The sequence below is a fragment of the Arachis stenosperma genome, chromosome 2, assembly GCF_014773155.1.
Source record: "Arachis stenosperma cultivar V10309 chromosome 2, arast.V10309.gnm1.PFL2, whole genome shotgun sequence".
In the NCBI taxonomy this organism is placed as follows: domain Eukaryota; kingdom Viridiplantae; phylum Streptophyta; class Magnoliopsida; order Fabales; family Fabaceae; genus Arachis; species Arachis stenosperma.
In genome coordinates this window covers 115,016,251-115,030,351 of record NC_080378.1, presented here as the reverse complement: position 1 = coordinate 115,030,351, position 14,101 = coordinate 115,016,251, and the positions used below count along the sequence as shown (strand labels likewise).

The 14,101-nt window shown below is 30.4% G+C and overlaps 1 protein-coding gene across 1 annotated transcript; it reads right to left on the bottom strand.

Moving 5' to 3' along the window:
* Window positions 1-7,990: 7,990 nt before the first annotated feature.
* Window positions 7,991-10,813, bottom strand: LOC130958392 (uncharacterized). Its single transcript, XM_057885212.1, has 6 exons — window positions 10,732-10,813; window positions 10,446-10,655; window positions 8,961-9,260; window positions 8,349-8,510; window positions 8,176-8,259; window positions 7,991-8,098 (listed from the first exon to the last, which is right to left on the bottom strand). The coding sequence occupies exons 1-6, from the start codon at window positions 10,759-10,761 to the stop codon at window positions 7,991-7,993; spliced, it is 894 nt and encodes a 297-aa protein (XP_057741195.1). The 5' UTR covers window positions 10,762-10,813.
* Window positions 10,814-14,101: the final 3,288 nt, after the last annotated feature.

The following is a 14,101-nucleotide window of genomic DNA, read 5'->3' as shown; positions in this document are numbered from 1 at the left end:
CCAAAAACTGACTGACCTTTCCAACTGCGTAACTTATATAAGGTCTAGTGTTAGCTAAGTACAAGAGCCTCCCAACTAGCTTCCTATAAGCTGAATGGTCCTTTAGTGGTTCTCCTCTTTCTCTGGACAGCTTCACAGTATAGTCTAATGGTGTTCTTGCTGGTTTGCAACCTTCAAATCTTGTATCCTTTAACAAGTCCATCACATATTTTTTTTATAGAGAGTAATACCTTTCTTTGATCTTGCAACTTCTATCCCTAGAAAAAACTTCAAATCTCCTATATCCTTGATCTTGAATTTCTCATCCAAGATCCTCTTAATTCGATCGATTTCCTTTTCATCATTTCCGGCTATCACTAAGTCATCCACATAGACCAGCAGCGCTGTAAAACCAGATTCTGTCCCTTTCGTGAACAAGCAATGGTCTGATGCTGACCTGGTGTATCCAGCTTCTACCAAGACAGAATATAGCATGTGGTTCCATTGCCTACTAGCCTGCTTGAGTCCATACAATGATTTGCTTGCACACCTTCCCATCTTCAACTTCTAAACCTTGTGGTGGCCTCATGTAAACCTCCTCCTTGAGTACGCCATGCAAGAGCGCAGTATTTACATCAACTTTTTTAAGCATCCAACCTTTCATGGCAGCCAAGGCTAGCACAATTCTTAGTGTTTTTAGTTTTATCACTGGGCTAAATGTGTCTAGATAATCAATACCAGCCACTTGTGTGTACCCTTTTGTCACTAACCATGCCTTGTACCTTTCTATCGAACCATCCAGGTTGTGTTTTATCTTAAAGATCCACTTACTTCTAATCGCTTTCTTCCCATGAGATAGAGTTGTAAGCCTCCATGTTTTGTTCATTTTTAGAGCCTTAAGCTCAGCATTGATCGCGTCTTGCCAACAGGGTTGTAACACCACCTCCTCATAACACTTCGGCTCGATATAATTGGTTAGTGCAAGTGAATATGCTTTATGTAATGCAGAAAGAGCTTCATAAGACACAAAGTTTGACATTAGATACCTGACTTTATCATTGATGGTTTGATTTGGATTAGCTCTGTCAATGGTGGTGCTCATACAAACAAAATCCTTTAGATAAGCTGGTGGCTTTCTCTCCCTTGTGGATTTTCTTTGTATATTATGTTCCGAATATCTTAGTTGTGAGTCTTTCCTGACTAGTTCTTGAGTATTTTCCCTTTGACTTGTTGAGTCACCTTCAGTGACTCTCGACGAGTCACTCGTGTGCTCGTATGAAGAAGAACCATGATCCAATTCCAATGTTTCAGGTCTAAGTGTAGGTGGTGCAATGGTTTTATTTATTTCTAATTCTAGTGTTGATGCATGATTGTTTTTATCTTGTGCAAAAGGAAAATGGTTTTCGTAAAATTCCACATTTCTAGAAACAAAAATTTCTTTGGATTTTAAGTTAATTAAAACATATCCTTTTGTCCCCTCCCTAAATCTAAGGAAGGCACATTTCCTAGCTCGAGGATCCAGCTTGGACCTGTGAGCATTGATGGTGATGGCATAGGCCAAGCAACCAAAGACCTTTAGGGTCATTAGATCAGGAAGAGATTGATGCAAAATTTGAAAAGGAGACTTGTCCTTGAGAAAAGTAGAAGAAATCATGTTCATTAAGAAAACAGCATGCTTAATAGCAAAATTCCAAAAACAATGTGGGACGTGAGATTGAAATAGTATAGCTCTGGTGATGTTAAGAATATGTTGGTGTTTTCTTTCTACTATCCCATTTTGTTGAGGAGTCTCAACACATGAAGTTTGATGCAAAATTTCAGTTTTAGCAAAAAAGGATTCCATGAGAAATTCTGGACCATTGTTAGTTCAAATGATTTTGATAGATTTATCGAATTAAGTTTGTATAAAAGTGATGAAATGTTGAACCAAATTGCATACTTCAGACTTCAATTTCATCAAGTACACCTAAGTATATCTTGATTTATTTTCTACCATGGTTAGAAAGTAACGATATCCACTGGTGGATGGCACTCTAAGTGGCCCCCAAATGTCTATGTGTACAAGCTCAAACAATTGAGTTGGGTCAAAACTACTTACAGGAAAAAGACGTCTTTTCTGTTTAGCTAGATGGCAAGCATCACATGGTGTTGTTGCCTTATCAAATGAGATGAAGGAGAAGTCTCTCTTCATCTTTATTAGTCTATCATTTGGCAAGTGACCCAACTTGTAATGCCAAATACAGCAGTCTTTCCTGTGATTATTGCTTACAACCGAACATACTTGTGTACTTGGCTTGGGGAGTTTTAAAGCCTCTTTATTTAATATGTAGAGACCACCATTTTCTCTAGCTGTTCCAATTATTCTCATCGAGCTCCGATCCTGTATCTCACACTTTGTGTCAGTAAAATTCATTTGGCAATGCAATGCCGAGGTGAGTTTTGAAACAGAAATGAGCTTGAAATTGAAAGATGGGATGTAAAGGGCATTGTGCAGTAATAGATTGTTTGAGAAAACAATAATTCCCATGATTCTACTTGTATTCCAGGCCCCATTGGGCAACTTAATTATCACAGGAGCTATTTCTTTATATGTGAAAAAATCATTAAGGCAATATGATACATGGTCAATTGCACCAGTATCGATTACCCAGGAGAAGAACCTGTTTGAAGAAATATTCAATGCATTGATGCTTATTTTAAAATGCATGACTGTTACCAACTTCCCTAGATGAAGGATTGGTGTATGCACTGAATTACCTTGATGAGATAACTCGGTTGAAACCTTTGATGCTGTCACGTTGATGCTACGAGGCTACTCTCCATGAATCTTGTTGAGAAGAGTGAGCAATGCCTGCTTTTGCTCAAGGGTGAATTCCAGTGTGTCACTTCAAACTCTCTCTAAATGGGAGGAATGCGATGAGTTGTCGTGCTAACTGAGTTTTCTTGATTCACCCTCAGTGTTCGTTGCTGCTGTGAAGCTTCCATTTTCATCTGCAGCATTTTTACCTCTTAAATGTGGTGGAAATCCGTGTTTCTTGTAACATACGTCAACACTGTGGCCTAGCTTTCTGCAATAAGAGCATTGTGGTCTGCCTTTCTCTCCCTAACTTCTACCACCTTGGGATCGTCCACCTCTGTCCCTCATTCTCCCTCTGCCTTGAAATGATCCTGCAGTGTTCGAGGGAATGGCAGCATAGGCAATTTTGATGTCTGAAGCGACATCTGGATTCTGAAATTGTCATTCCTGATGTGTCAACATGGATACCACAGTGGTCACATCAGGGAGAGGATCCAACAACATAATTTGAGATCTAACGGTGGAGTATTGCTCATTTAGTCCTCTTAAGAATCGTGTTACATGATCCTCTACTCGATATTGTCGCATCACACTTAAGCCACAATTACACTTGTTTGAACATTCACAATCGGGTACAACTTTAAAACTGTCAAGATCTTCCCAAATGGATTTTAACTTTGTGAAATATGCCGTCACATCTAGGTCCCCTTGTTTGATGGAAAACAACTTTTCTTGTAACTCTGCCACTCTAAATCTGTCTCCTTGATAGTATTTGTGCTTCAATTCACTCCACAGATTGTTGGCCACATTGTTCCAAAACAACACTTCTAGCTATGTCTGGACTAAGGAAAAGGCTTATCCAAGCTACGACGTAAGTGTTACACCTATCCCATGCCTCAAAGGTTTCATCATCCTTATTAGGCTTAGGCAAACTACCATCAATAAACTTCATCTTGTTCTTCCCTTTCAGTCCCCACAGCACAGATCTACTCCAATTACCATAGTTTTTACCATCGAGAATAACAGTAGTAAGAGGAATACCAATGCTCTCAGAGGGATGAAGATAATAGATGCTCTCTGGATCCTGATTCGGTTTGGTACTCTTCTTGCTAATGCTCGCTTGAAATGTTGTGAGCTGATTTAGAAAATTCATTAACGCTTCTGCATTTACACCTTCCATCGCACCTTCCAGCAACGTCGATTGACAGAAGCCTCAATGATTAATCTTCTTCCTACAATCTCGTTGATTGGAGTCACCTTCTCACAGTTACAGAAAGTGTGAGGCGGCGCACTCTCATCAAGCTCTATCGTATAAGTTCGTAGGAAGTGAAGAAAGACAGAAGGAGAGAATGAATTTGACTTGAGAAATTAGATGGAGATAGAAAGAAATCCAACGGATTAAGCACAAATTGAAATTAGATGAATTACACACTGAATTGAAAAGAAACTCAAAGAAATTTCAGTTTAGAACGATTACAGAATCTGGATCAAGAAGAAAGGGATTTGGATCACCATTCGCATAACTGAGCTCTTGCAAAATTAGCAAGATTTTAGATCAAGCTGCACCTTCCTCAATCTGAACCTCAGTGCTTGCCACACTCCACGCTCACCGCACCGTGTTAAAGGTGTTGCAAGTGTGAGTAGCTGCACTTTCAGTGAGAGAAAAAAGAGAGAAAGGCACAATTGCAAAATACCTGATAGCATAAAATGGTGAATCACACCTTACAGGTGAGTTGCAAATATATATATATAGCACCTTCACTACACCTTAGCTGCACTAGATCAGCACCCTTTTAACAAACTAATAACCAATGCTGAGGTGTCATCTACTATAATTATCAACACGACTAACTAATCCTGCACATATCAGCTCCTAACTTATATTACTCTAGCTATTTATTATCAAACTTAGAGGTCAAGTGACAACATGAATGGCATGACATAGAGGATTGGGAGCGAGCCAGTGAGGCAATCAAAAAAGAGATCGTAGCCGACAGGAAAGGACACATATCTTTACGCATAAATTGAGAGAGATATTTAGATGTTATAATCAAATATAAAAATATTTTTAATATTAAAAATTCGACATTAAATTAATTATTTATATCTTGATTATATTTTTAAATTAAATAATTGATTTAATTTATTTACAATGATATAATAAAATAATCTTTTGAAATTCTAAATACATATTTTTATATATCATGATTGATGATTAATAATTAATTTTTTAGTTGTTAGCTTTTATTGTTTGGTTGCGGGTACAATTATGTAAGACTAATCAGATGAATAAGTGTGGAAAAAAATATAGAGAGAATAAAAGGTGAGTCTTAAATTTAGGAAGCGCCTCATTAAATGAGGTGTTTGAGACGCCTATACTGTCCTACCATCGTGACAATGAAAAATTTAGAAATGTGTTTCTAAAATTCAGTGGCTCAGTCATCGAGGATTTGCTTTTAACCTGAAATCCGGTAGAAGATGTTCTTTTCGAATTTTCATTTTGGCCTATTTCCAGTGGGATGAATATATAATATACATATGTTGGAAATGGATCTTCTCCATTTTTTTAATATTTGAGAGAATAAAGTGTGATCTTTCACTTTTAATTTTATAAGTGGGATCAAAATTAAATAGGAGAGAGAGAATAATGAAAGGTGAGATCTCCACTGGACACCATCCAATTTTTTTTTTTACTGGAGAGGATCTACTCTCATAGGATAGAGTACCTTTTAAAATAATTTTGTGGATATACTGTGGGCCTCTAAGTTGGGCCAGGAGAAATATTTTCTTTGTTTGCTGCATGTGAGAATAATTTTTGTTTTGGCAAATGAACGAACAAAAACACTAACAGATCTGGGGCAAGTAAAATTGGGATTCGGATCCTCTAAATATGAAAGAGAAACTATTCAAAGATAGAAGATCACACTCTACTCTCTAAAGTGAAATTCAAACATTAGAAGATCCAAATCCGTAAAATTGAAGTCTAATGTGGGGTTTGTTTTAAAAAAAGTTCACTAAATTAGAACAAAACCTAAAGTTTTAGGTCTTTAGCAGGGGACCTTATTTTGGACGTTTGTAAACATTTCTTTTTTCCTATAAATTGATTTATATTATTAGTAAAATAATGTACATAGTATATATAATATAAGAGTAAAGTATTGTTTTTGTCCTCAACATTTATAATAAGTTTTAAAATTATCCCTAACGTTTGAATCGTTCTATTTAAGTTTCCAACGTTTTAAAATTGACTCAATGTTATTTTGCCGTTAGGAATATGTTAACGGAATTGACGACAGGATAAAATTGAGACGATTTTGAAACGTTCGGGACTTAAATAGGACGAAAACGTTGAAGACAAAAACAATACATAAAAATAAATTTTAATTTTATCCTTCACTAATATCAATCTTTTACTGTATATAGTTATTCAATTATTTTTTAATCACATTTAAGTAAATTACACTTAATTACATTACTTTGATTCTAAATATTTTTTTTAGTTTTACTCTTAGAAATTTTTACTCATCATGAAATGTTTGTAAAATGACTAGAATCACATTACTTTATTATATATGTATAATTTTTTTTTACAAATTTATGTACTAGTAATTCTACAAACATAACAAAATAGCAAAGAATGCAGAACAGAAATAAAATGTACCTACCATCAACACTTGATCTTAAAGAATACAGATGTGTTGAAAGTCTTCAAAATGTTTATGCTTCAAAGTGTAGGTTCGCTTGTCTATGTTTCTATGGCTGTCACCAGCATCCCAGACTGAATGCATAACTACAGCTCTTTCTGAATCTGACCTTAAGATGTTGGCATATTAAAAATCCCTCTTGCCGGCTTTTTTTTTTAATCAATAGTATGAACTATGAATGAATTTCGTTTTTCATTTTCTCTTTTTTATTTTACATATTATTAAAGATTTTTCTTTTTCATTTTCCCTTCTTTTCTTACCGATGAAATTTTCTTAAAGATTACCATCCATTAGATATTTTTATTTTCCATTTTTCACTTGTTTTTTTTCATTTTTTCTCATTCATGGAGTTCTCTTTTTTTGTTTTTTGTATGGTCATGAATTAAAAAAAAAGTTTAAGAAACATTCTTGCCAAACCACGAATTGGGCCTGCCCTCATGTAAAATATACGTATTCAGCTCAATAAAACAATTCGGGTTGCATATGTCTGGGGTAGAGTCCAGCAATTTATTAAATCCTATGGTATGCCTTTTTCAAAACCTGAATCTTTTAGGAGTCAAATACAATTCTAATAAACCTGAAAACCCAAGTTAGAGTGTGTCAGATTGTACGAGGTGTTCCATTAGTCTCAATGGGACAGGCACGGGCTAAAATTCACCAGAGTAAAATCTTGAAGGTTTTTACCTATACCAGCCAACTTTACTGGCACACTACTATGGCAGATCCTCCACCTTGGCGTTGTAGCGGAAGAAGGTAGAAAAACGTTGATAATGGGAAAGACCAATACGAATAATTTATTCGAAAAGGAGAAGATCTTAAAATGACTTCGTCTTCACATGTTTAGGGTGTTCCTTCCTCAACAACTGTCGTTTCATCCAATGTTCACTTGGCATTTCACGTTTCATGTCATCAACTTTTAGAAGATACTTTTCTAAAGGACCAGTGAAGATATATTTTTTGAAATTTTAAGAATTTGATTGGTTATTTATTAAAATGGGAGATTAAATTGGATAATAATTTAAAATTCAGAGGCCATTTTAAACATTTACTTGTAATAATTATAACTGATTTCAATAGAATGAGTATGAAATTTACAAGTGAGGCCAATGTTGAAAAGGAATTAGCTGAGTAGAGCACTAACTTAAAGTTAAACTTGCTATAGCTATATTGTGTTATTCTTCTTCTCAAACACTACTCACTCTCATCCCTCAAATTTCATCATGATTACATAATAAAAAGGATGAAGCAGTCTAGTACACAAATATTCCGCGTTAAAATAGGATTCAAGAAAGGACTGCATCCAAGGAATATAATATACGCAACTTAACTTGATAATTACATCAGTAGCTAGAACCTGTGACTTTAAAGTCATAAAAAGACAACTCAACCATAATAAAATGATAAATAAAATTCTAAACCTAATTTAAAATTAATTGTAACCATTTTTTCATGGATATATATATATTGATACAAAACATGAAGCAGTTGCAGCTAGGAAGTAGGAACAAGACTAGACAAGAAGACAGCCTTCCATAACAGTGACAGCTTTTCCACGCAAAAGCACTCTTTGATTCTTGGCATCAATATGAATGTTGAGAATTCCTCCTCTTTCTGATGCCTGCTCAAATCAACACTTTCAAAAGCATCTTCTATTGTTCTAACAATTAATAAGATCAAATTAGAGAATAGTAGTACCTGATAAGCATTGAAATCACACTTGCCTAGCTTCTTGCTCCAATATGATGCCAACCCACAATGTGCAGTTCCACATACAGGATCCTTAATTAAATACCAAATACTACTAATAATCATTTACTATTATGTTATGTTTCTGAATTAGACAAACAATGCAGTCATAGTATCTTTACCTCATTGACTCCATCTTTCGGACAGAAAAATCGACTGTAAAAATCGAATCCGGAACTTGGAGGAGCTATCCCTGAAACAATTACTCCCCTTCCAGGAATTTTGGATATTGCATCGAATTTCGGTTCAACTTTTCTTACAGCTTCTCCTGATGACACTACAACCTAACACAAACAAATCATAAGCTACAAGTTTCCTTCAATATGGTGTCTTATGTTTAATAGACAAATTATAACATTGTAGGTTTAATTATTCTGTTGATTTCTATAGTTTTTTAAATTTTTAATTAGGTTTTTATATTTTTTTCTTTTAATTGAGTATTTATATTGTTTTTAATTTTATAATTAGGGTATTTTTAGTGTAAAAAATATTAGAGTTCTGAATATTTTTTTTGCAAATTGAAGGTATTCATAATTGAAAATCTGTATTTTTTAAAAAATATTCTGTTAATTTTAATGTTTTTTTATATGAAAAGAACCTAATTATAAAATTAAAAATAATTTAGAGATCCAACTAAAAAAAATATAGAGACCTAATTAAAAAATTTAATAAAACTAAAAAAAACTAATAGAATAATTAAACCAACATTATATTGAGGAATAATTACAACTTACAAGTAAGTCATCAGTAATTTGTGTCCTCTTTATATCAATTATGGAGGCACAATAATTCAATGCTTCATAAATCTGTGAAGTCTCGTCAAGGTTTGGCTCTGTAATAGGGTAAGCAGGAAAATCCAATTCAATAAAAAATCCATTGTCTTTCTTTGAACTATTTTGCAACGTGGCTTGGATCCTTTTGGCACTTAATATTCCAGAGTGTGTAACAAATTCAATGACATTATTGCAATCAACCAAACCAGATGAAAATAGTGTGTGTGCTGCTGCTAATGTTGCATGGGCACAAATATTAACCTGCATTTAGTTATATAAACTCCATATTACAAATTTGGTGAAAAAAAAACACACACACACAATACTGTTGTGGAATGATTATTAGAATCCAATTTAAACAGTTTTTTATAAATTTAGAATATATTATTTTTTATTTAATTTAATTATTTTATTAATTTTTATAATTTTATCAAATTTATAATTAAATTTTTATATTTTTTTTTAAATTAGATCTTTATACTATTTTTAATTTTATAATTAAATTATTTTTAATATAAACTAGTATATAATAGTACCCTGACACTTATGAAACGTAACACTGTCCTGTCCGAACTCAGCTCCATCTACTTACTGCTAATTAATTTATGGGAGTCAGACAAATAGATGAAAACCCAAAATAGTCCTTCAAATTTTACTATTTAGTTAAAAATAAAAACCGTGTAATTATTTTTATATAAAATTAATAGTTAAAAATTATTAGTAATAATTTAATATATTTAATTAAATTATTATCTAATAACGATTAGTTATTAACTTCATATAAATTCAACATTACATAAGTATTAACATTAATCAAATTAGTTTTTCAAATTTAATTTTCTAAATTTTTCAATGTGAATCACGTCTATCCTTACCTGATAAGGTTATATCTTAAAAATCTATTCTTGGATTTTAAACTCCCACAAATCTGCAATTCGATTTTAGAAGAAATTTAAAACCCTCACAAAATTACATTGCTTCAATTTTTCAAAATGTAGTTTTTAAAACCACCACACTCTAATCAAACAAAAATAAAAATGAAAAAATAAATCAATGCCATGTAATAAGAAAAAAAAAATAGGTTGTTCAGTCTCTTCTAAAGCGAGTATGAATGGTGGGAAAAATGATAACAAGAAGAGTAACGAAGAAACAAACAAATACCAACAAATAAATCAAAATTTTAAACTACAAAAATATTTAGTGGGTGTTTAAAACCGTCACAACTTAGAAAAAAACCTCTTCCTAGTTTGTAGAACTAATGGAGAAGGAAAATCGAGTAGAAACAAACATGATTGATGATGTTGAAAAACATAATGTACTTATTGGATTGAATAAATATATAAAATATTGATTTAACTAACAGATAAAATTTGAAGAATCAATTTCACTGCTTACCAAAAAATCACTATAAATCAAACCATGCAGCATTGTTACAGAAATTCTTACCTCAGTAACATGAGTGAACCATCTGAGATTAAAACGAGGAAAGTGATGAAAGGTTCCGTTGGAATGTGAAAAAATTCTTGTTAAGTAACATGTGACAGGGACATTGAACTCAGCAGCCACAGATTGCAACCACTTTTGTTCCTTCTCTTCTTCTAAGAAACACACAGCTGCAGGGTTCCCTTTGAATGCTGAATCAGTGAATGCATTCACCTGCATACCAAACACACCCTAAGAAAAAACATACATTAAAATGTTTGACACATTTCATCATAGAATAACAACTTACCACTGAATATTTGACAGGTTTCTTTGCCATAGACACACACAACAACAAAGATAAAGAACACTTTCTTTAACTTTTAGTTATCTGAACTCAACTATGAAATATATATTGTTCTATATATTGCAATGTAACTAGTCCACACTTTTTTTTCTATTATTATAATTACTTCTTATTACAAGACTTTACTGTTATCTGAGTACTTTATACTTTATAGTAGTTGGGGCAGCCTTTTTCTATTAGCTAATGTTCTTGACAGAGCCATAGATTCTATTGAATTTACTAAATTTTCTTGAGTGGAGTTACCACTATGGACACAATTACCAACGTATTTGTTTGAGGAATGGCATGATGGAAATAAAAAACAATAACTACGTTACTTGTAAAATAAACAAAAAAAAAGTTATTTATTAAATTAATTATTATATTTTATAAATACATAATAAAATATAAATTATAAATAATAAACAAAAAACTTTTAGAAATTAATAATTTTACTATTTTTAGTCATAATTTAACTAATATAAATATTAAATTATTTTTAATAAATAAATTTTATTAATTTATGTGTACAAATTTTAAAAAATATGAATACAAACTGTATTAGTTTATGTTATAAATTTTGATAAATATAAATATAAATTATATATTTTTTATGTATAAAATTTTAATAAATATTATTATAAATTATTACTAATTAAGTATAGACTAAATATAATAATAATATTTATTGGTCATATAATATTATTATAATAAAATAATATATATTTGTATATAAAAATACTGACTAATCTGATAACTAGTTTTAAGTGCACATAATATTTTTAAAAAACAAATTTCCAAAAAACATTTATATAAAAATTTATATATTCGTTGTAATTTTGTACTGCATCGATATTTACATTATAGCTTTTATTTTTTAATGTGGTTTTCAATTAACACTCAAACTCTTATTATTTAACTTTATAATTTATATTAAATGTCAATTAGCATTGATTTTTATAGAATTAAATTTTAAAATAGTTTCTGAACTTATACTTAAATTTTAAAATAATTTTTAAAATTAATAATTACTTAAATTTATTTCTAAAATTACTCTCTAAAATTTATAATAGTCCCTAAAATAATTGAAGCTAGATTGCATGAAATATGTTACACGTTGTGCATAGTATAATAATGCCAATTGTATTAATGGGTCACCTTCTCCTGTGCCAGATCAAAGCTTTTTTATTCTTGTAACAACACATTTTTATTAATCAATTATCAAAATATAATATTTAATCAATTTAATTTCCCCTGGCAGTTAAACCAGTTCTTTATCATGGTTTTCTTTTTTCAATGTCAGCAAAGCTTTTTGATAGAAATTTATTTACAGTTATTTTTATATAAAGTTATTAGTTAAAAATTGTTATTTAATAATTTAATTAAATATAATTAATTTATTTAATAGTTTTAAATTAATAATTTATATAAAAATAAATGCACATAAATTTTTTCAAACTTTTTATTCCATGAGTAAGATTTAATATTTTAAAAATATTTTTTAAAATTTTCCTATATTAAATAAAAAATAAATTATAAGTCACTTAATAAGTAGCATAAATAATTTCTCATCGCCATGTTTGTGTTGTTACTCAGGAGGGCGAGGCCACTAGCATTCCTTGAAGTGCAAAAGTAATGTCTAAATCAGAGAAACTTCTAGAAATCAATAATCTAGAAACGAGTCTGTTGACCCAGTTGACCTATCTGTTACCAGAAGTATAGAACTGAGTATTAAAATGATACAGTTTTAAACTTTGAATAATTTATAATTAAAGCCAACATACAATAATTAATAAATTTACAATAAAAAGAAATTGATTTAAAAAAATTGATCTTAAAGTTAATGCCATCCTAATCGGAAGTTCCCACGTTAAAGGCAATAGCCCTCTAAGCACATTTAAGGTAAAAAAAAAATAGTTAAATAAAATTTTAATAAATTTTAAATTGGATGTTATTATAGAATATTATATTATTTGTCTATTAATTAGATTGATAATAATTGATATTTTTATTAATAATAAGATATTATTTATTTATTATTTGATTATTTTCTGATTTATTAATCACCTATAAATAAATGATATGTTGAATCATATTAAACACAGCTATTATAAATTATTAAAACAATATCTAAATATATATATATATTTTTTTCATAAATTTTTATTATTTTAAAATCTTCGAGAAAAAATTTGTTTGAAAATAAAATATTCGATTTAAAATTTTTTGGAATTATTTTAGATACTTACTTGAAAAATAAAATAATTTTCTCCAACTTTAAAGGTGTGACTAGAATAAATAATTTAAATATATAGTACATGTTTAGGTACAAAAATATTACAGTTTCAATAAAATTAATTATCTTAATAATTAAGCATAATTGAAAAAGAAAATGAGAATAATTTTAATTTTTTTTTGAAAAATCTAACACGTTGATCACGTTCCAGCTGTACTCAATCGTGATTGTACTTTTTCCTAGAAAGAAGTTATATTAGTGGCATGATGAGGTGTCTAATTAAAGCAAGTAAGAAACAAGTAAATGAATGGTCAATGGAGACAAACAACAAAGGAAAAGGTAGATGTAAATGTTTGGCTAATTTTTTTTTTATACGAAAAAATTATTTGTATTTTTTTTTGAAAATAGAATTATTTGGTGTAATTATAAGTACGTGGGTGAATTTTAAAGATAGAATGTCAATATACAGAATGCATATTAGATACATGTTATCATTCTGGTAACACGTAAGATGTGTATTGTACACGTGTCAATATTTTGATTAACACACAAAATATGTATTGAACATATTTTTTGTATATCTACAATACTGTAATACACTTTAAATATCAATATTTAATTAAAATATTATTTTTATTTTCATATTAAAAATAATTTCTATAAATGTCTAGTGATTTTCATTTGTTTTAGTACACAAAACCAACTTTTTGTTTTAAGTAACATTCTTTTCTATAATTTGAATATGCAAGCAGGTTTAGTGATAGGATGGTTTTAGTTTGATACGATGTCAAAGATTTATAATTTTCGTAGTGGTTACTTGTGGCTCAAGAAAAAGTTTAGTTAGGATGACAAGGAGAATTGGTTTTGCCTTTGTTGTCAACTTATTCCGAAAAAATATAAATTCTTGAACTGACTTTGTCTTAAGAAAATTCTATCCATGACTGCTTTTTAATTTTGGAGGGGTATTTTACCAATAGACAACTGTTCATGATATTTTCTGACCAGAAATTGATTGTTTATTGTATTCAAAATTGTCTGAAAGTCAAACTAATTTGGCAAATTTTGAAGATTTCTAATCAACCTTTGGATTTGATGAAT